We start from the raw sequence: 23,174 nt of genomic DNA on the forward strand, positions 1-23,174 counted from the left end.
TACATACAGTGTGTATACCAGGAGATAAAGATACACTTATTATTCTCATGATGTACTTGCTTTAAAATACAAATTGAATAAATAAATATTGTCATTTCTGCGGCTCGCCTATCATGCAGTTTACGCACGTTATCTAAATCTTCACTGTTGTGAAAGCATTCTGTGTAATTTGTATAATAAAAATACGTGTCAAATGAGATTAGTATGTGCATCTGTATCTCTGTTGTTATTAACATTCTTTAAAATCGAGACGGTTTTTGTAATAAACATGATAAAATGGGTATATTGAAATGGAGTTTGTATTATACCTTTTGATAACGTGACATATCGTAAAGTTAATTAAATTGATTGCCCTTGTCATGTGAAAATAATATTTGTTGGTAGATAAGTGGGAGAACTTGGATATATATATATTGCAATTAGCTCTTTATAAGCGTGTAGAACATTGTTGGTTATCCATACAGCCGAGGTGCCGATTCTGGGCATTTAAACGTTGCACTTATCCAGCCAATCTTTTGTTGCATATATCCAGCTTTTACTGTATTCGGAAAGATGGTAAATATTAATCCTATTAATGTAATAACTTTACTGTCTGCTGCGTTTGTTGAGTGGAACCAGGGACCCACGCCAATTAATAGCGCAGAAGAAAATTTAAGGGATGTATTATTCGATTTAATTGTAAGAAGTGTCGAAGACACGGCATTCCTGGTTGAACATGAAACGTGTGTTGAAATGGACGGGACGCCTATCGACCAAGAAAATCAGGATGCTGATTTGAACTGATTGTGGGTAGATGAAGAGGAGGAAAATAGGACACCGAATATTCCAAACATATACGAACAAGACGTTGTATGTCATTCGAATAAGGAATACATCCCATTCGAATATAAAAGGAAAGCTGTGGCGTACTGGAACAGCGGGAAGTCGAAGCGATTAAAATTATACACCGTACGTTCCAAATTCCGTCACCTGAAATCCGAAAGAATGCTTCGTAAATGGGCTTTACAAGTTGAACAGGGTGGCACAAAAAAGGAAAAGATAAAACGTATTGCAGAGTATACATTTAATAAATTTATGGAAGCTCGGCAGTTAAGAGTAATTGTGCATGAAGTAGATCTACGGCGATGGGCTTTACAAGCGAGGGGCATAGAAAATTTACAAACATTTAAAGCCGGATATACTTGGCTATATACTTTTAAAAAGATGTTTAGATTAGTGTCCAGAAAAATTACCAGATTTGTAACCACAAATATGGTAAATCGAGAAGACGATATTCATTTGCAATGCAGCGCATTCGTGAATGAAGTAAAATCATATACAGGGTGTTCGGCCACCTCTAGCAAAAATTTTAATGAGCGATAGTAGAGGCCAAAATAAGACGAAAATCAAGAATACTAATTTGTTGATGGAGGCTTCGTTGCAAAGTTATTAACATTTAAAGTTCCGCCTGTAGAATGACAATCCGCTAAACAGCTGGTTCGCGCGGACGGTTGCGGCAGGCGAGTGCTAGTGGTTCTCACGCAGCATGAAAAATTCTGCTTACCGACATTATCGACAGCCTTAGATTTTTGTCCACTTATGGGAATGCGAACACCTTACGTTGAATAAGATTCAACCTGTCTTATGAAAATCCAGAAGGGCATATCAAAACTCGTCCGACGAGATTTTCACAGAGAAAGGGTGAATGCCAGTTCCAATACACAATGTTGTGAACAAAAATCACCCACATGCGATTATACACGCCCCACGATTGTCCACAGTGTCCACAAGTATCCACAAATAATCCTTTCAGGCACTAACCACTATGCAATTAAATAAACACGTACCGCGATTATGTTATTCGTGAATGTCTACGTGTACGTGTATCACGATTCTTCCGAGTTACTTACGAATAAAACTGTTATTAATTTTTCAAATACACTTCAATTTAAAAATGTAAAAAGGAATCGCAGGATAAATGAAATTTTCGCATCGATTTACGTTCACGGCGAAGAATGTAACAATACTAGCAGCTGACTGTGCCATCGACTCACCTTGCTTATCTCTCTCACACACAGCGGAGACAAAGGGCAGCATCGGCACGTGTTCGGCCAGCTAGTCAGTCGTAAAACAGTATCAGTCAAGCTAGTTCACGCGACACATTTCAGTTATGTATTAAGTAGCATGTAAGAAATACAGTGATATAAACAATCAGCGAATACTTATTAAATTCCTGTTTACATTTTTAAATTGAAGTGTATTTGAAAAATTAATAACAGTTTTATTCGTAAGTAACTCGGAAGAATCGTGATACACGTACACGTAGACATTTACGAATAACATAATCGCGGTACGTGTTTATTTAATTGCATAGTGGTTAGTGCCTGAAAGGATTATTTGTGGATACTTGTGGACACTGTGGACAATCGTGGGGCGTGTATAATCGCATGTGGGTGATTTTTGTTCACAACATTGTGTATTGGAACTGGCATTCACCCTTTCTCTGTGAAAATCTCGTCGGACGAGTTTTGATATGCCCTTCTGGATTTTCATAAGACAGGTTGAATCTTATTCAACGTAAGGTGTTCGCATTCCCATAAGTGGACAAAAATCTAAGGCTGTCGATAATGTCGGTAAGCAGAATTTTTCATGCTGCGTGAGAACCACTAGCACTCGCCTGCCGCAACCGTCCGCGCGAACCAGCTGTTTAGCGGATTGTCATTCTACAGGCGGAACTTTAAATGTTAATAACTTTGCAACGAAGCCTCCATCAACAAATTAGTATTCTTGATTTTCGTCTTATTTTGGCCTCTACTATCGCTCATTAAAATTTTTGCTAGAGGTGGCCGAACACCCTGTATAGCCCGAAATGAACCACACAATGTTTACAATTCCGATCAAAGTGGTTTTAATTTGGAATTACATTCAGGGCGCACTTTGGCTGAAGAAGGTATAAAAATCGTAGAAGGAGGTGTTCAATCAGTGTCATCCACCACTCATAGTTACACCATCCAGCCAATCATTTCAGCTGATGGACAATTACTGTCACCATTATTTATTGTACTGAAAGAGAGTACAGGACATTTCGGGCCGATTGTGGAACAACATTTATTTCGCCCTGACAATGTATATCTTGTAGCTTCAAAGTCAGGCAAATTAACTACGGACCATTTCAAGACCTGGTTAAGAGATATTTACTTTGCAAATACTGGGGCCGCAACAGTTCTAATTCTTGATTCCTGGAGTGGTCACTGTAAGAAGACGGTGAACGAAGTTACTCCCGAGGGTAAAAATGTAAAACTTTTTATAATGCCAAAAGGTGGAACAAAGTATGTTCAACCACTGGATGTTTACGGTTTCCGCACTTGGAAAAATTTCGTCCGCCGATTTTCCGATATAGTTCTCGTTTTAAATCACGACATTAATCTCCACGCTAGGAATAATATAATTAAACTTCAATCTCTGGTCCACAATCAATTTTCATCGCCAAGGTTCCAAAATTTTATTAAATACTCCTGGTATAAATCCGGATATATAGATGAAAAGCCAAATGCATTCCAGAATCCTGTTGAGTACTGCTATTCTGTTGAAAATGAGCCAATATGTCATATTTGCGGTGACGTGGCAATAATTAAATGCGCATGGTGTAAGAAATCTTTATGTTTCAAACATTTTTTCGACGAGTACCACTATTGTCGGAACTATATAGAATAATTGTTATACACACTGCATATATTTATAATTTATAAATCGCTCCACCTTTGCCACGATGTCATAGGTGGGCAATAAAAATAATTAATCCTTTCGTTGCTGTTAAGAAACTTGTTACTGTTATTATTACTCGCTACTTATTACTGTATAATTTAGTGCAAGCCTACAGTGCTTCATTAAAATCAAAGTTAGAACGGCTACTACCATAATGAATGTGCGCGCAAGATGTAAATCATCAAAATCTGCAAAATTGTAGGAAGCAATTTTAAAAAATCGCATACCAATGGATTTGGAATAAAATGCTCGTCATTTTTTGTCATTATGAAAATTTCAATAAAATGAAAAATTAAGTTAATAAATTTTTTTTTGTTATAAACAAATTGTATTCTTAAAAATTTTTTAACACCATGTTATTGTACATAAGAAACCATTAACCTCGTCCATTAACAATTTTTTTGTATCTCTTTCCGTTTTCGAGATAGCCGTTTCGAGCCAAAACTTCAAGGGGTGGTTTCACCCCTTAAACTCGAGTTACCGCAGCTAAAAAAAAATACGTGTCGATAATTTTTGGCTGCTTTATAAGTGTACAAAGTTTCATCAAAATCGAAGCCGGACCGTTCGCGATGGTTCCTTGTCAGTCGTTCGAGGAACAGCGGCATAGCGCGGAGATTCAGTATGCAGCTTTAATAGCTACATTGAATCTCCCGTTTAAAGTTGCGGGCCGGATCCTTGAGTACTTTCAAACTGTGCCAAAACCGGTTTTGGACAGTATGAAAATAAGTCGAACAAAGTGTACTAATATTATAACGAAGGTTCTGTATCCCTACGAAACAGATCGTCTTTCTAGTGTTCTACGGAACAATACATTTTCAATTTTTATTGACGAGACGTCAGACTCGACGAATGAAAAATGGATGACGCTTCTAATTCGTTACGTTGATCCCACGACTTTGGATGTATGATCGGAATTATTAAAATTAATTAATCTCGAAGCGAAAAATTGTAGTTCTGAAAAGATATTTGAAACATTTAAACATGAAATGTGGAAAAAAGAAATTCCGATTAAAAACATCCTTGCCTTATCATGCGACAATGCGCCTGTCATGGTAGGGCAATATTGCTCGTTCAAGACTGCTCTTGCAAAAATTCTCGGCGATAACTTTTTAACTTTGAGATGTCCTTGCCATTCCTCTGCATTGGTAGTGCGCACAGCGTGCAATACCCTTCCAGACGAATGTGAGGACGTTTTACATCAGGCAGTAGGTTTTATATATTCCAGCCCGAAACGGACTGCAATATTCCGCGTGTTTCAAAAGTGCTATCAAATTAAAAGCCGAAAGATTTGAAAATTGTGCACTACGCGCTGGCTTTCCCACCACGCGGCTGCAACTTCATTATTAGATAATTGGGATTGTATTATATTATATCTTCGAGAATTTGTCTTGAGCGAGAAAACAAAGTCTGGGGAACGTCTTCTTATCTTGTTACAAAATCCAGAAATAAAAGCATATATCTATTTTTTGAAATATGCTCTTGGCTTTTTCGTTAAATTTAATATATTTTTTCAAAGCCAAGAAACCAGGATCCATTTGCTTCAACAATCTGCAATATCTCTTTTGCAATGCATGCTGCGAAACTTTTTGAAGCCAGACTTGCTGAAGCAAATAGATACAATAATTAATGTAGATTTTTCGAGTCACGGGAATCAAATTAAGCTTGATGGGATATGCGTTGGTTCGGAATGCGGTAGCTTCCTCAATGAATTGATTGAGGAAGGCAAATCCGATATTGCTAAAACCGTTCGGAAACATTGTTTGAATTTTTATATTACAGCTGCAAATGAAACTCGTCATCGATTGCCAATCAATGACAAATTTCTCAGCAGTCTACGTATATTCGGTCGCGAGTGTCCGCGCCCGACGCTAGTACGCCCGCGCGCGCCGTCGTCTACGACCGGACGATGGCGTGGCGCGAGCGAGGGCAGATGACCTGTATGAGGCATACCGGATGGCGCGGGTTGCCCTTCAGGTCGCCATCAAACGGGCCAAGACCCGGGCATGGAAGGATCTCCTCCAGACCCTCGATGACGATCCTTGGGGGCGCCCGTACAGGGTGGTGCTGAAGAAGCTCCGCCCGTGGGCGCCCCCCGTCACCGAGGGTCTTGACCCCCGGCTGCTGGAGGACGTGGTCAATACTCTTTTCCCAATTCGGGTGAGGGGACCACGTCCTCCGGCGGAGGCGGCAGTCCCAAGGGAGTGGGCGGCCGAACTGGGGGTCACTCAGGGGGAGCTGGCCGCGGCCATCAGACGGCTCGGGGCGCGTAACACGGCCCCGGGTCCGGATGGTGTGCCCGGCCGGGTTTGGGTCTTGACCCAGGGCGTCCTTGGGGCCGACCTCAGGCGGTTGTTCGACCGATGCCTGAGGGACGGGCGATTCCCCCCCAGTTGGAAGGTGGCGAGGATGGTCCTCCTCCGGAAGGAGGGTCGGCCCGCGGAGTCTCCCTCCGCATACCGGCCCATCTGTCTCCTCGACGAGGTGGGCAAGCTCTTCGAGCGGGTGATTGCTGCCCGCCTCGTCGAGCACCTGGCGCGGGGTGCCCCCGGCCTGGCCGACTGCCAGTACGGTTTCCGGGAGGGTCGATCGACCATCGACGCGATAGGTCGTGTCAGGGCCCTCTCGGAGTCGGCCGTCTCCCGGGGAGGGGTGGCTTTGGCAATATCCTTGGATATTGCCAACGCCTTTAACACCCTGCCCTGGGAGGAGATAAGGAGGGGGCTCGAATATCATCGGGTCCCCCCTGTCTCGGGGCGGTCATCGGGGATTATCTCCGCGGCAGTGGATCGGTATCCGGCCGGGATGGGCATGCGGGGGAGGTGTACTGCGGTGTTCCGCAGGGGTCGGTCCTCGGGCCACTCCTGTGGAACATCGCGTACGACGCAGTGTTGCGGGCCGACCTCCCCGACGGCGTCAGCGCCGTGTGTTATGCAGATGACACACTGGTGCTGGCCGTCGGGGCGCACTGGGGGAGGGCCAAGCGTCTCGCGGAGGAGGGGGCGCAACGCGTCGTCGACCGGATCAGAGGGATGGGGATGACGGTGGCGGTCCATAAGACCGAGGTGATAGCGTTCCATTCACCTCGGCAGGATCCGCCACCCCCTCTGATCCGCGTGGGTGAGGCTAATATCGAGGTGAAGCCCCAGATGAGGTATCTGGGGCTGATCCTCGATAGCCACTGGCGCTTCGAGGAGCATTTCCGCTGCCTGGTCCCCCGGCTGGAGAGGATGGTCGGGGCTTTGGGCCGGATTCTGCCCAACCTGGGGGGCCCGGCGGGCCGAGTTCGCCGCCTCTATGTGGCAATGGTTCAGTCGGTGGTCCTATACGGGGCCCCCGTCTGGGCGGACGACCTGGCGGCCTCCCGGCGCGGCATGACTATGCTGCGTCGGGTGCAGAGGCGGATGGCTCTAAGGGTCGTCCGCGGGTACCGGACCGTGTCACATGAGGCGGCGACGGTTCTTGCGGGGATGCCGCCCATGGATCTCCTCGCGCGGTCGCACGCGATGATGTATCGTCACCGCGTCGACCGTCGCGCGGGGGTGGGGGCGGTCCCGGGTGTGCAGGAACCTGCTTGGGGCGAGTTGAAGCGCCAGGCCCGGCAGTCCGTGGTGCACGCGTGGCAAGAGCGGTTGGCTCTGCCTACCGCGGGGCACCGGACAGTCGGGGCTGTTCGGCCACTCCTATGTGAGTGGCTGGACAGAGGCCATGGAAGCCTCACTTACAGGATGGCACAGGTGTTCTCGGGGCATGGCAGCTTCGGGAGATACCTGTGCCGGATAGGGAAGGAGCCGACGGCGCGTTGCTGCCATTGTGACGCTGAGCAGGACACGGCGGAACATACCCTCGAGGTATGCGCTGCATGGGAGGGGTGAACGCCGTGTCCTGATCGGCGTCATCGGGCGGGATGTCTCGCTGCCGGGCATGGTGCGCGCCATGCTCGGCAGCGAGGAGAAGTGGAGGGCCGTGGCCTCCTTCTGCGAAATCGTAATGTTGCAGAAGGAGACCGCGGGAAGGGAGCGCGAGCGTCAGCGGCGTGCTGAGGCTCGCGCTCGTTTGGTGGCGAGAGAGCGTCGCCTGGGCGTCAGGCGACGCGGGCGGCCCCCTCGGCGTGGCGCATGACCCAGGCTGGGAGGGGGGTCCTGATAGGAGCCCCCTCCCGCCAGGCGGCGTAGGGTCGGACCGGATGGGGTGGCAGTGCCTCCTGTCCGGGTCCGGCGCACGGAGCGGCACCCTCGGTGGCCTGGTGCGGCCATGAGCTGCCGGCCTCCGAGGGGTAGAAACGGGGTCGCGGCGGTTGCGAGTTGGGGCTCGCAGCCGCCACTAGACGCGGCCCCGGGACGGATGGCGGCAGGACGATGTGGCCTCGTCCTGCCGCTATGAGACAGGGCGATTACCGGGGGGACCGTTTGTCCCCCCGCGGGTGGGCGCAAAGCGCGGGCACGGGGAGGATACCGGAAGTATACTTCGAGCGATTCCCGGTATCCTCCCAAATCGTGCGGAAGGGTCACCGTGGGGTTTTTAGTGGGTAGGTCCCGCGCCCGTTATAATGGGCGCGGGGAATCCCACACACCCCTCCCGCCTCTCCCCAAAGAGGTGGGAGGGAGTCTTTCGAAGATTTTCCCCACGAAAAGTCTACGTATATTCAGCCATCAATGGGCATTAATTAATAGAAACAGAGACAATTCCTTCAGAGTTGTTCTCTATATTGCAAACAAATTCGACGGTTTCGATATAAAGGGTTTGTGAAAAGAATGGTTTGGCCTACATCTGGATTTTGATACTAAAGAAAAGGAGATACTTTCTAGTAAGAAATTTGATGGCTTATGGAAAATGATCTTGTTAACGCGAAATGAAAACAATGAATTTAAACACCCAAATTTGGGTAAATTAATCAATTCTATTCGATCTTTACCGAATTCGAATGCCGAAGCCGAAAGGATATTTTCCATATTACCAGACGTGAAAACTAGAAAGCGTAATAAACTTTGTTCAACTTCCGTGAGTGCCGTTTGTGTATTGAAATCGCCGTTAAAGACGTCGGGGGAAAATATCGAACCATAGAGGTAGATGAAAAACATCTATCTCTAATGAGTTCCACAAATTTATATTCAAGGCCTGCTAAGAGGCAGAAATATAAATTACGAATTCATGCCGTAGATGATGACGGTACCGCGAATATTCCCTCTACGTCATACAACGACGATGATCTTTCTATGTCATATGACAAAGAGGATCCCTCTACGTCATATAACGTAGATGTTCAAGATTCATCTACGTCAAATGACGCGGGCTAGGCTACGGTTACAGAGCAAATGTTTCCCACGACATCGCGGTATTTCCCTGCCTTGTCGCTCCTATGAACCGCGACGTAGGCGCAACAAGACGTAATATCGGATAAAAACACTTGCATTGTAACCGCAGTGCTATTGGTAATGTCCAAAATATATTTTTTTGGATATTGCCAACTGACTGTTCAATCTCTCTCGCGCTACTCCTTTTTTAAATTGCTTGCTAGTAGAATTTTATTTTTTGCTTGCTGTATATATGCGCGAAGACAGTTCGCGCGGAAAATGTTTTCGCGCGGAAATGCTTGTCCGCACTTAATTTTAGAACAATCCTTTCCCACACACCCTTTCCTTTGGAAATGTAAACAGTTGTATAACACTTTTATTCCTATAGCTCGTATGTACATTAATCAAAATTAATGTATCTACGAGCTCTTTTTTCATTACATTAGTTTAAACATTTCTATATTGCACAATGTCATAATTAAATAACAGTTTTTTACATTTCCCTCCTGATGGAAGTGACCACCACCTTCCCGTGGTTTCCATTGAGCGGTATCGTGCACGTTATTAATTTTGATGGATCGATATAATTATTTTTTTATGCAAAGTTAAGCCAAATCAAACATATAATATTTAGTTCGTCATAACAAATTGATACGGTTATCTCAAAACATATCGAGGAAAATCATTGTTAATTAATTTCCGCAAGTATTAATTCTACTCTTTTGTTTATGTTATAAAAATAAGAGCTCTTCTTATTGAAAAATGCCACAGCTTGCACGATACTGGCAAAGAGTGGACTCTCATTTTAATTTATTAATTTTCAATCTTAAAGTATTTTGATTTTGAAAAATCGTATTAATAATATATGTACATATGTGTGCTCATACATGGGACTAATAAAAAAAATTTCTTTTTTTTCAATAATTAAAATATGATCAGGGGGTCTTAAACGTGTATTTCCGTAAAATAAATTTTACAAAATTTTTTTTTCATTATGGGTACTTTGCTTATGTGCGCCTACATAAGTCGGAAAGTAAAAATGCCTGGGCAGTCGAGAATCTCGGCTCGAGAATCCAAATCGTATGCCGTTGACGGGAGGTCGGATTTCAGTTGTTAAGAGCGAGAAGGCAAATGTGAGCCTTTCTCTCTCGACTCCCACGAGGCCGTCCGAAATTACTTCGGGCAGCTTCGGAGAATCGAGAAAGAGGGCATGCGTCAGTTTGCCTTTGTCAACTTTCCGAAACTCCACGAGCTCACGTACGCGTATCTGGCATGTGTGAGTTTGCACCCGACGGTGCTTTTCTGGCATCTCTGCACTGGTCCCATGTCACGGGGCCGCGGGCGCTGGTGACCAGGCGTCTGCGGTTGAATGGGAATACGGTCGGAGGAGTGCCTACCACTGGGTGGAGTCAGAAAAGGCACGGCGTGGCGGGGGACTCTGTGATAGCTCACTAGAGTTCACGGTCCCGCGCCAGACGCCTGAGGATGTTCACCGTGGGGTTTTAGCCGGTAAGTGTTCGGCACTACCCGCCAGCCCCCCCTTCGAGTCGGTCTGCGGGTGTTCACGAGGATTTCCCCACATACCAAAAAGAAAAAAAAAGAAAAGGTGTATACGTTGTTTAACTTTATTCAAATATATATTTGTATATCAACTTGTGTCTGTTATGTTGCTTCTCAGGATGAATCCCATAAATCCTCAACAATAATTAATGAAAACCATATTCGGCTTCCAAAGGAGTAGAAGTAAGGAATAAGATAAAAAGTGAAGCTAGGACGGTGACAAACCCCACGGCTCTTACCTCAGCACTTCCAATCTAGCTATTCTAAAGAAATTTCTAACACGCATTATTTAACATACATACAACTACGTCAAAACAGAGTATAAATCGATTTAATTTGCATTTTCGTTTGTAGAAAATGTTCATACAACTACAGTGACGCTCGATGATAATTCAGATAATAGAAGTTCAGCAAAAGTTTAATAAAATGGGTATTGATAAAAATTTCATTTCTATAAATGGAGATACTCACGACATCTAGCTATAGCCTAAACAGTCTAAACAATCAGTGCCAAGAGACTCTATAGTTACGTGACTTCGACCACCAGCCATTGCTGAGCGATCGCACGCGTAGGTGCATGGTTTTCTACGATGCCCCATTCAGTCCTCGATTCTGCCATAAATTCTCAGAAAGCGAAATACATACATAGCGTCGAGCTATCTATCTGCGAACTATTCTTAACACTTGCACGACTATCGTTAAAATATACAGCTGAAGCCATTTACAACGACAGGAAAAGACCTTCGGTTCACCGATTTTATTGAAACTTTGCACATTTATAGATCTTGTCATTCTAATCCTATATACAGGGTGTCCCGTAACTAGTATAAGAACCGGAAATGGGGGGGGCGGGGTAGCTGAGACGATTCTGAACAACAATTTCCTTTGCAAAAATGTTGGATGGGGCTTCGTTTTTGAATTATTAACGAAAAACTCTGACCAATTACGGTGCACGCCTACCGCGCGCTCAGAGCCGTCCGAAATCGGAGAGACCACGCGTCGGGTTGGTAACAAGATGTGAATTGAAGATACGTCGAGGAACGAATACAAATAATTAAAGATACTATCACTGCAACTGTTACCTAATTCGTTAATTACTACGTAATTAGTACGTAAATTACTAAATCGAATTTATTAATTATTTGTATTCGCTGTTTTCAAGGAAGAAGGAATAAAATGTGGGAAGATGCTTTCGGAACTTTTAGGAAATTAACCCTGCGCACACGAGTGACACTTCTTGCCAGAGTGTTTTAAAATTAAAATAAGAATTATTTTCAGAAAATTAAAATAAATACGATAAGAAGCATTTGTAACTGTTTGTTATTAAAAATTGTACTGGAAAAGTAGACTGGATTTGTACGTAACGAAACATTCCTTGATTGCAAAGGGTTAATAGAGAAATAATTGAAATTACTGAAGAAAGGAAGTTAAATAAATAATTAAATTTATGTAAGGTTCTTATGCATTCATTATCTTCTTTTTTCTCTTTATCAATTTTTCAATAAAATAGAATAATAATAAATCGTTTGAGGCGATTAAAACTCGGTTAACAAATTTTTCTGATGAACAGAGGAGAGTTGATTAAAGACCTTTTAGTTCTCCATCTGTATCCACTTACATATATGTTTATAAAATCACAGAGAGACGCGATAAAAACTGGCCCAATTAAAGAAAAATCACGAAAGTGCGCGAAATGAATCATCAAAATTTTGTCTGTTGAATATGACTTCAGCAGTGTTTAGTTCACGTGTTGAATCGAAACCGTAAACTTGAAACATTTCGTGACTTTCGGCGAAATGACTCGTTCTGCGTAAAAAAAGAAGATAGAGTCAGCTTCGATGTTTTATCTGGTTGGCCTATTTGCACGTTTTCGTTTACGGATAAACCGCCGAACGATGATGGAGCGAAGCGGCTTATCGTCTCTCTATACCGATCACGATAACTAACGTAATACCAGAAGACTCGGTCTATGAATGTCATCGCAGGCCACAAGTTCCAACAAGGTTTAACGATCGCATAGAATGAAACACGATGAAGAAACGTGAAACCAACAAATGAAAACGACTGATGGTTCGTTTTACTCCAAATCAGATATACACCGCGCCGATACTATAAAACACTATGCATTCATACAAATTCATGTTTTAATTATTATCTCGAAAAAAATTATCTTTCTACACAGCAAGTAGTGCGTTTTTTATGTACGTTGACACATTTCATTACATACTATTTTTACAATATACTGTTTAATCGAATGCTATTATTAAATATTTTCAATTAGAGTCAATCAATTGCCCAATGCAAATTTGTACTTACATTTTAAATTATTATTTAAAAAGTAAATAATTCTTTCGAAAAGTAAATAATCGAAAACCTTGAATTTCTAAAAAGTACAAAGCTGGCTTTATAATATTACTGGACTGCGAGTGTGGGAGAGAGTATGGAATATAGTATCAGTTTATTAGTAAGGTGCACGGATGAACCCGATGCGAAATCGGGGAGCCGCTAGGATTGTTGATAAAAAGGACGAACCTGATGCGATATCAGGGAGTCTCTAAGATGGAGTCACGTACAGACGAACTTGGTGCGAAACCAGGGAGCCTAAGGAGGCTGAAACGTTATGAACGAACCCGATGCGAAATCGGGGAGCTGCTACAAGGTTAGATAAATCATAGACGAACCTGATACCCACGCACCCGTTTGGTTGTCCAAGCGGCAGGGGAGATGAACCCCTCCGCGCACCCGTTTGGTTGTTCAGGCAGCAGGGGAGGTGAACCCTACGTGGCGCGTCCCCAGGTGGCGGATAGGGGCAGCCGCTGGGATGGGATGCCGGGTTGACGTCATCAACCTGAGAAGGCTGGTGGCCGCATCCTCGCATGGCATCCCGGAAGTCGGAGAGAAAGTTCCCGCGGACCAAACACCGTTATGAATGTGTTGCATGTTTGAATGTGTGTGTGAGTGGACTGGGGCATGGGATATTTGCTGCGGGTTTTACCTAAGGCCGCAGATTGGCCAATTGGCTACGACCAATGTGGCGACGCGGTCTGCGACTTAGTCCCATGTCACGGGGCCGCGGGCGCTGGTGACCAGGTGCTTGCGGTTGACTGGGAATGCGGTGGGATGTGCCTCCCACTGAGAGGGGCCTGAAAAGGCATGGCGCGGCGGGGGGCTCTGTAATGATTCAAAAGAGTTCCCGGTCTCCCGTCAGGCGCCTGCGGATGGTCACTGTGGGGTTTTAGCCGGTAGGAGTCCCGCGGGTGTCCATGAAGATTTCCCCATGTACAAAAAAACAAAAAAGGTCAAATTTCCCCAAATATGCAGTTAGGGACGCTCATAGTAGGGCTATGTGTTGGCGTGCAGATGTGAGAATTGAAGAAAGAATGTTTCCCTATCATCGAGAGGTGACTTGATGGCTAGGCACGCCGATTGGCCGTAGCGTAATAGCAACGCCTGCTCTCACACGCATTGTCATTATTGGCTGAGTCGTTCCATCGCGAGAAAAGGATACGAACGAAAAGTATAGCGATAGAGTAGGATAGGACAAGACTGAGGGGCATTGGTTAACCGTACGCTGAAAATACTAGCCATGAATAGAACAAAAATGTATCTCTCGTGGTTATGGAGACCCTACTACTATGCAGCGTGACGTCAGAGCGGGCCTCTCTAGTGGAAATAAGGTAGCGCGAAGACCTTCTCTCCTTGCCCTTGGCCCGTTTAGTCTATAGGTGCCTAGCCAACAAGTCATCTCTCGATAGTACCATGAACCTCGTCTTGAGCGCGAATCGAAGGAGCGGTCGATTCCGCACTCAACAGTTTCTGAACCGTTCTAACGCCTGCTTCGTCGGCATTATAAATATCTTTTGCTTTAAATGTATATTTATCTAAAACCTTTTCTAAGTTATCAAAAAAGACGTCTACATTTGTTTCATTAAAACTTGTAACACTGAATAGGCTGGTTGCTTCTGTAGATCGTATGGAAAAATGCGGATTTCTTTTCATAAAAGCAGAAAACCAATTTTCGCCCGCCATTTTATGTTTCATCCACTGATGTGGCACTGACAATTTATTGAGACAAAATCTATGATATATTTCGGAAGCTCTCACTATGTATTTTACTATTATTTTTTTTTATTATCATTAAAGACTACATATGTTTCATGGTCTATATATCCCATTGTTAAAGAAGAAGTTATTCCTTTTTATAAAGTTTTAGGCTTTTTCTTCATGTATCTTGACAAAGACACGTGACACAAAGTGTATTTTTTATTGCGGCCCGAATAGATATACAATACTATCATCATAAGCAGCTTCATACATTGATGTATTTTTCGTATTTCTATCGGTTTCTATAACTCTCATACGAGGCATTCTAAAAAGAATTTAATTGCAGTTTTTATTGGTAAAAGAATTTATTAAGTAAATTTAATTTAATAAAAACACTTACCTGAATTTTTGAATAAGATTGATATAAACTGGCCGTCAATGACGCTTAAGCATCAAAAACCCAAGAATATCAAAGACATTTCACGATCGCGAAACGAGCTGCAACAGGCAATCAATATTACAATGTTACAATCAACCCCGACCGGCGGTGTTACAATTGCCCCGGATCCCGCTCTTGAACTTATATTACAACTTTTCACTAACAATACGTTTAAAAGTTCTAATTAACGATCAATAGTTCATTCAAAAGGATGAGACTAAAAATTAAGAAAAAGAAAAAATTCTTACTTGAACAAGGAATATTTATATCACAATTTTAACGCACTAAGAAAATACTATTTTACGACGTCGAAAAGTCATTTCGTTTAATATATTTGTTTATTGAATAACTGTATTGTTAGGACATGGATACAGATATGTACTTCAATTATAGTTTTGTATCATATATCCAAAATTTGTGATAATTAGTAGGATAGATCTTAAATTATTTAACGTGTTACAATTACCCCGTGTTACTATTAACCCCGGCCTCCCCTATTTTTATTTTTGTAACATTTGTTAAAATATCAGTATGAAAAATGGCCATAAATAAAAAATTCTGTTTTGGGATCAATTGATTGTACTGTCCATGATTTTACAAAAGGGTGGATCTTATTTTTCGATTTTCGAATTTTTTTGGGACACCTGAAATTGTGACACTAGATGAAAAAATAACCTATGCAAAATCTAAAATTGATCGGACAACGGGAAAACATGGCACATCGCAGTTGAAAATTTGGTATTTTTGTAACCCGTTTTTCATCATTAAAGTGTATCGCTATCACACATTTTAGTACCTCTTTGAATTCGTCTTTTTACGCTTCATAAGGATATAAAAACAAAATTTTGAATTCTTTGTTTTTTATAACTTGCAATTCTCAAATTTAAAAAATATACTTTTTCGGATTATATTTACTTCCTTAAATAGTACAAGTTCTACTCATAACATTTTTTTCTATATTTATAAATAACGGTTATCGACATAAAAGTTAAGATTTCCGATTTGTCGTTGTCAAATTTGAATAGAAGACTGACATTTGTAGATCATAAATCGACGTACGTTTACAAATATTCACGTACATTTTCAAAATAAATTTCAAATTATCGCAAGTCTACTCCATTATTCATCGTTGGTAAGTAAAGTCCTTAAATGGCCCGCAAAAACAAATCCGGTGGATTCAAGTTAAATGATGCCATTTTACTAGACTTTCTCGTCCTATCCATCTCTTACAAAAGGCTCGATTTAAATATTATCTTACCTTAACTAAAAAATGTGATAGAGGCCTACTACGTTAAAATCATAAGTATAATCTATTCCAATAGTGTATATTTATTAAAATTTTATAATAACTTGCACCTGTCGTCTTGTTCGGTGGAACAACTGATCTTAAAAATCGATTTTCTAAAATTTCTACCCATACGTTTAAGGATAATCTCTCTTAATACTCTGATAAAATAATTGCACAAAAGTTTTCAGTCTAACCATTCATGGCCTAAAATTTTAATCCCGCTTCTGATAAATCCAGTCTCGTCAGTAAAAAGTATGATATGAAGTTCAGATTTATAATGAATTTAATTTAGAAGAATTATGAAAATACCAGTCTTTTTGGATAGACGGAGGTTAAAAGCTTCTAAATTTATTTGGACGTTTATAAATACAAAAATAGATTTTACATAATGGGTTGATTATATTTTTTTTGGTATTAACTACAAATATGTATATTTTATACAAGATGTTTCCGTTGTTTAAAATAGGACCGCGGTCGGCGATAGGTAACCACAGGGGGAAAAACAGCCGTTATTTGAGGAGAAAAACACTTTATTTATTTGCCTGTAACACGTCGGCTTCGATTCTCCAACTGCCCATCGCCACGGCCGAGGCCTCTCGTCTCGCCGGGGGGAAGGGCCCGCAGCGGCGTTGCCAAAAAATAAAGGAACGCGATTCCCCATATCTATGCATTTTTCACATCCTCCCACCTTGAGTCCTTGACTCAACACACCATTCTTTCCGTGCTACAGATGTTCAAGATTGATACCGGTCTGGTTTTTTCACGATACGCCCGCTTCGTGTTCTATTCTCCGTACCAGCGCAATTTTCATTCATCTCACTACAAACCGATTTCTCTTTGACAGCTTCACATTTGACCTTCGTTTTCGCCTTTTCTCGAAGATCATTACTGTCGTCCATATACTCAGAAATTTCAAGCGGGTACATGCGTTGCACCGGTCGCTTGAATTTTCCTGTGCTCATTTTCACAACAGCTACCCGACATTTGTTGTCCCTACCTTCGATCAGCTCTTCAATACGGGCCAAAGGCCAATCTAGCCGCTTACGGTTGTCATCGCCTACGAGAACGACATCACCCTTCTTAAGTTCACGTGATTCTTTAGTGCGAGTTTTCATTACAAGTTGGCTTAGATATTCCTTGCGAAAACGACGTCTTAAGTGTCCCATTAATTCTTGCTTATACTTGTACCTAGACTTGAGATCAACTTGATTAATTATATCAAGATCGGGTGTTTCTGACTCTTTTACATCGCGTAAAAACATAGCTGGTGTCAGTGGTTTTAAGTCATTCGTTTCGTCGGAGAGGTACGTCAAAGGGCGAGAATTCAAAGTGTTTTCACAATCGCATAACACCGTACACATCTCCTCATACGTGAGGCATGATTTTCCTAAAACTTTCCGCAAAATATTCTTAAGCATGCCTATTAGTCACTCCCACCATCCACCCCACCACGCGGCGGTAGGTGGATTAAATCGCCACTCGATACGTTGCGCGCAGCTATACTGAGAAATGGTATCCCAGTTCACGTCCTCAAGTAAATTGTTCGCGCCTACAAAATTTGACCCATTATCGCTGTACATAATAACAGGCCTTCCGCGACGTCCAATAAAACGACGAAAGCTGCCCAAAAATTCTAGTGTCGACAAGGATGTCACGAGTTCAAGGTGTACCGCCCGATACACTGCACAGGTATACAAGCAGATCCAAACCTTCTGCCGTCCGCGTAAAAACAATGGTCCGGCAAAATCAACTCCCGTTATCTCAAACATTGCAGCATCCCTAACACGATGTAGTGACAGGGGGGCTGGATCAACCTGCATTGCCTTAGCGCCGAATCGCTTACATGTGACGCACTTCTCTATGACAGTCCGAATCGTTTTTCTTGCTTTTAAGATCCAGAATCTTTCTCGCAGTTGACACATCACGCTTTGTACACCTGCATGACACATATTTTCATGTGTCTCTCGGATCAACAATTCGACTACCTTATCCTTATAATCTAAAACAATAGGATATAAAAATGAAAAATGATCATCACGCTCCGAAATCTTTGTTTTCAAGCGTATAAGGTCATCAGTGTGTACAAAAACTTGCAATTTTGCCAAACGAGGATCTTTCTTTAATTAAAACGTTTTGCGTTGCACGAATTTCAAATATTTTACCTCCGCTCGGTGAACTTCTTGGTACGCTAATCTCTTGCCTCTATCCGTATAAATATTGCGCTTAAAATTAACAAATCTTAACATTATGGCGAAAAATCTGATTAGTTTAGTGTAAGAGGAAAACCGCTCTACTATCTTCATATCTGTTTGACTTTCCTTACTAAACATAGCTTGTTGAATTGACTTTCTTAATTCCCTTTGAATTTCTTTTTCATCAAAATCCTCTGCTGACTCCGGCCAGCTATTTTGATCTCCGCAGAGCCAGTCAGGCCCTTCCCACCAGCGAGAGTCGAGCAGTTCCTTCGCACGACAACCACGTGAGGGAAGGTCCGCAGGGTTCATTTCTCCTGACACATATCGCCACTTTCCGGACTTTGACAGATTTCGAATCTCACGAACACGATTCCAAACGAAAACACCCCATTGACTATCTCGATTCAGCCAAGCTAATACTGTCGTCGAATCAGACCAATAAAAGACCGGTACCTTATCGTATTCTAGAGCCTCTATAATTTCGCGCGTTTGTCGGTACCCGATTGAAGCAGCTAAAAGCTCTAAGCGTGGAATAGTCGCTTTCTCTGGAGCTATCCTTGTTTTTGCCGCTATGAAACGCAGTTCGACACCCTTTTCATTTTCTACGCGTAAAAATGATACCGTGGCATACGCAACTTGGCTCGCATCGCAAAACGTGTGGAGAGAAACGTCTCCAGGGCCGAGTTTTCGAGGGATAGCTATCTCCTTCAAATAACATAATTGTTCAAGCCAATTAATGAACTTCTGCTGAGTTTCGCTATCGACCGGTGAATCCCATTCCGTCTTGATTTTCCATAACTCTTTTAATAATAATTTAGGTAACAACGTTACTGGGGAAGTAAATCCCATTGGGTCAAACACTCGGTGCGCCATAGATAAAATCGCTCTTTTACTAATTAGGCCTACATTAGATTTTTCCAAAACTGCTGGCTTAATCGAAAGAGTATCTTGTGTTTTATTAAATAAAAGACCGAGCACTAAAGTCGTTTGTTTTTCGCTAAAGTCGTGGGTATACTCCCACCCTCGTAAGTCAAAACTTCCTTTTTCATAACTTCTTTTGCTGTTGATATAAACAAATCTAACACTTCCGACGATCTGACACTTGTAAGACAATTATCTACGTAAAATGACTTGGCCAATTTTCCAATTGTCTCCCTTGACCATTTCCTGTTTGTTATATTTTGCAAGACGTTTGACAGATGCAATTCAAGCACGGCTCCTAACAAGAACGGGCTACAAGTGAGGCCAAAAACGACCCGTCTATGCCGGAATGACTTAAGTTCTCCGTCTTCAAACCACAGAAATCTCAAAAAATCTCTATCTTTCTTATTAATTTCGATTTGCAAAAAGGCTTTCCGAATGTCTGCCAAAAGTGCAATTTCGTGTTCCCGGAATCTAAGCAAAGCGGCTGGAATTAACTCAATGAGATTAGGTCCCTTCTCAAGACAGTTATTCAACGAGGGTTTGCCCTTCTCGGCAGCGGAAGCGTAAAAAATCGGTCGTATTTCCGTTGTACTCCCCACTTTTATAACCGGGCGATTAGGTAAATAATGCGATATCATGTTCAATTCAACTTTCGATACTAACTCTATGATTTCTTCATCGCGCCATTCTTCAAACACTTTGGTATAGTTATCAAACGATTTCTCGATTTTTAATTTCCTCGCGGTTTTTTCTACTCTTGTATTCGCTAAATTGAAATTATCCGACAAAGGGGCGTGGCCTTCCATCCACGGTAAATCTACCGAATAACGGCCGTTCTCTTGAAATCGAACCGTTTTTAAAAAATGGTCTTTTACTATTTGTTCTCTTAAAAACCTATCAGATTTTTCGATCGGATCTCTTATGCCTAAAACGTCTAAACTCCACAGTTCGGATATTTTCGCTTCTGACATAAACATTGAGACGGCTGTGCTTCCAGCGTCCTTTCGCTCGTTCGCCGGGACTTTGCCTGAAATTGTCCAGCCCAGCTTGGTTCCCCTCAGGGGCTGTGTCCGGCAATCGTCGGCCGCAGTACGGGGCGTTGCGACCCCGAGGTACCTGAAGCTAATCACACCGTAAGCCTCCTGTTGGTCGTCACGACGATCCATTCATAATTCCATTTTTGGTTTTGTAAATGGTACGTGACGGCAGGAGAAACGGGGGCCTTGGCTTAACCGCCTGGGCCAAGAGTATGGCGACTCTATAAAATCGCCCTCCAATCCTAAGCTATGGTGCGCGGCGATGGGATGCATGGTTGGGGGAGAAGGCCCAATCCCAAGCGACCACCTCCGGGGCACCTGCCGAACCCCCGGAGTATTAGGCTTACCCGGGTAAGGCGGCTCTGCCCGGGTGGACCTTTATTTCCGACCTACGCGTGGGATTCATATATGGATTTTCAAAATAAAACGGGGATGGGACGGGTTGTTTCGGTTGGGGGAAGGCTCCACCCACGTGGCCGTTACGGTGTCGCGGGCCGCGGCTCCCCAGGGGGGTAGTGACCCGCGGCCCCGGTGCGCGCGTCCTCCGCGGCACCATCCCAAGGAGGGGTGTCGTGGAGCGAGGTGGTAGGGCGGAAGGCGAAGAGGGCGGCGAGGAAGGCCTCGCAGCCGCGACCTGCTACCTCGCCGCCCGCGGCCAAGGGGAAAGGCCGCGAAGGTGCGACCAGGGCGCCCCCCTAAAACGGCAGCAGTGACGCTGACCGTTCCTCAGGGGGGCGACCTGACACTCGCGGGGGCGATGCAGCTCGCCAGGGATAATATATCCCTGGAGGAGCTCGGCATCGCTTCCGTGAGGGCGAAGAGGGCCGTGACCGGGGGTCTCCTGCTGGAGATCCCTGGTCCAGAGGGCGGCGAGAAGGCGGACCGACTCGCCCAGAGGCTCCAGGAGCAGCTGGGCGAGCGGGGTGTCCGAGTCGTCCCGGCCCACGAAGCGCACAGAGATGCGCATATGTGGGTTGGACGACTCGGTCACCGCGCAGGAGGTGTCCTGTGCCCTAGCGAGGGCGGGTGATTGCCCCGAGGGAGACGTGCGGGTCGGAGAAATCCGCAGGTCTCCTTCCGGCCTGGGGTCGGTGTGGGCCCGGTGTCCCCTCTCCGCCGCCCGAAAGGTGGCGGAATCCGGGAGGGTATTGGTGGGGTGGGTTTCGGCGCGAGTGGAGATACTCGCGCCGCGGCCCACTCCAGTGTCACCGCTGCCTCGAGCTGGGGCACGTGAGGCAGTGGTGCACCTCGCCGGTGGACCGCAGCGGTCAGTGTTACCGCTGCGGGGCGAATGACCACCGCGCGAGCCAGTGCTCGGCGGCCCCCCACTGCCCGCTATGTGCGGACATGGGGAGGCCAGCCGATCACAGGGTGGGGAGCAAAAAGTGCTCTCCCCCCTCCCGGAAGGGGAAGAAGAAGGGGCCCACCCCGGTTCAAGCACCGCGGTTGCTGGCAGCGTCCACAATGGAGGTGGACGGTGCCACGGGGACGGACAGCCGGGAGGAGGCTGGGACGGCCGTTAAATAACGGCGCCCCGCCTCCTCCTCCAGGCCAATCTCAACCACTGCCGCGCGGCACAGGACATGATGTCCCAAGTCCTCGCGGAGTGGGGGGTTGGCCTGGCGGTCGCCGCCGAGCCGTACCGCGTGCCGGATCACCCACATTGGGTGGGCGACGCGGACGGTTTGGTGGCGACGGTATGGGGAGGTGGCGACGGGTCCCCGCCGTTCTCCATTCTGGAGCGCGGTCGGGGTTTCGTCGCCGTGGACTGGGGGGGAGTCGCCGTAGTGGGGTGCTACATCTCGCCCCGCAGCGGTCACGCCGCGTTCGAGCTGTACTTGGCCGAGGTCGCGGCATGCGTGCAGCGCTGCGCGGCCCGGCCGGTGCTAGTCCTGGGGGACTTTAACGCCAAGTCGGTGGCTTGGGGATCCCCTAGGACCACCGTTCGCGGCGGGATCCTGGGCGACTGGGCGGCGGGGCTCGACCTTCGGTTACTGAACCGGGGGTCGGAGCACACGTGCGTGCGGCGATATGGGGGGTCTATCGTGGATGTTGGATTCGCGACCCCCAACGCCGTGCGCATGGTGTCGGGTTGGCAGGTGGCCCCGGAGGCAGAGACACTCTCCGATCACCGGTATATCCGGATGGAGGTCTCTGCCGCCGGGGCTGCGTCCCGGCACCGCCGCCCGGATGGCACCCCACCGCGCCGCTGGGCGCTTCGGCGCCTGGACAAGGACGCCCTGATGGCAGCTGCCCTCGCTGCAACTTGGCCGCAGGTGGCGGCCGAGTTGCCAAGCATGGAGGAGGAGGCTGCCCGGCTCGGGGTACTAGTCGCAAACATTTGCGACGCGTCGATGCCCCGGGTCGGGCGAGCTTCTCCTCGCCGGGCGGTGTACTGGTGGTCGGCCGCGATCGCGGAATTGCGGGTCGCGAGTGTCCGCGCCCGACGCCAGTACGCCCGCGCGCGCCGTCGTCTACGACCGGACGATGGCGTGGCGCGAGCGAGGGCAGATGACCTGTATGAGGCATACCGGATGGCGCGGGTTGCTCTGCAGGTCGCCATCAAACGGGCCAAGACCCGGGCATGGAAGGATCTCCTCCAGACCCATCGATGACGATCCTTGGGGGCGCCCGTACAGGGTGGTGCTGAGA

At 45.4% G+C, this 23,174-nt stretch overlaps 2 protein-coding genes across 2 annotated transcripts; one reads left to right on the plus strand and one right to left on the minus strand.

Moving 5' to 3' along the window:
• Positions 1–17,100: 17,100 nt before the first annotated feature.
• On the minus strand, positions 17,101–17,727 carry LOC122403513. The gene has a single exon (XM_043407067.1). The coding sequence runs from the start codon at positions 17,725–17,727 to the stop codon at positions 17,101–17,103; it is 627 nt and encodes a 208-aa protein (XP_043263002.1).
• Positions 17,728–22,108: 4,381 nt separating this feature from the next.
• Positions 22,109–22,846, plus strand: LOC122403514 (the record flags this gene model as incomplete). The annotated part of the gene is made up of 1 exon (XM_043407068.1): positions 22,109–22,846. A coding segment is annotated over exon 1 (738 nt), but the record flags the coding sequence as incomplete, so codon positions are not given.
• Positions 22,847–23,174: the final 328 nt, after the last annotated feature.

The sequence above is a fragment of the Colletes gigas genome, unplaced genomic scaffold (assembly GCF_013123115.1).
Source record: "Colletes gigas isolate AHSC1104 unplaced genomic scaffold, ASM1312311v1 Colletes_gigas_Sc00056, whole genome shotgun sequence".
Classification (NCBI taxonomy): Eukaryota; Metazoa; Arthropoda; class Insecta; order Hymenoptera; family Colletidae; genus Colletes; species Colletes gigas.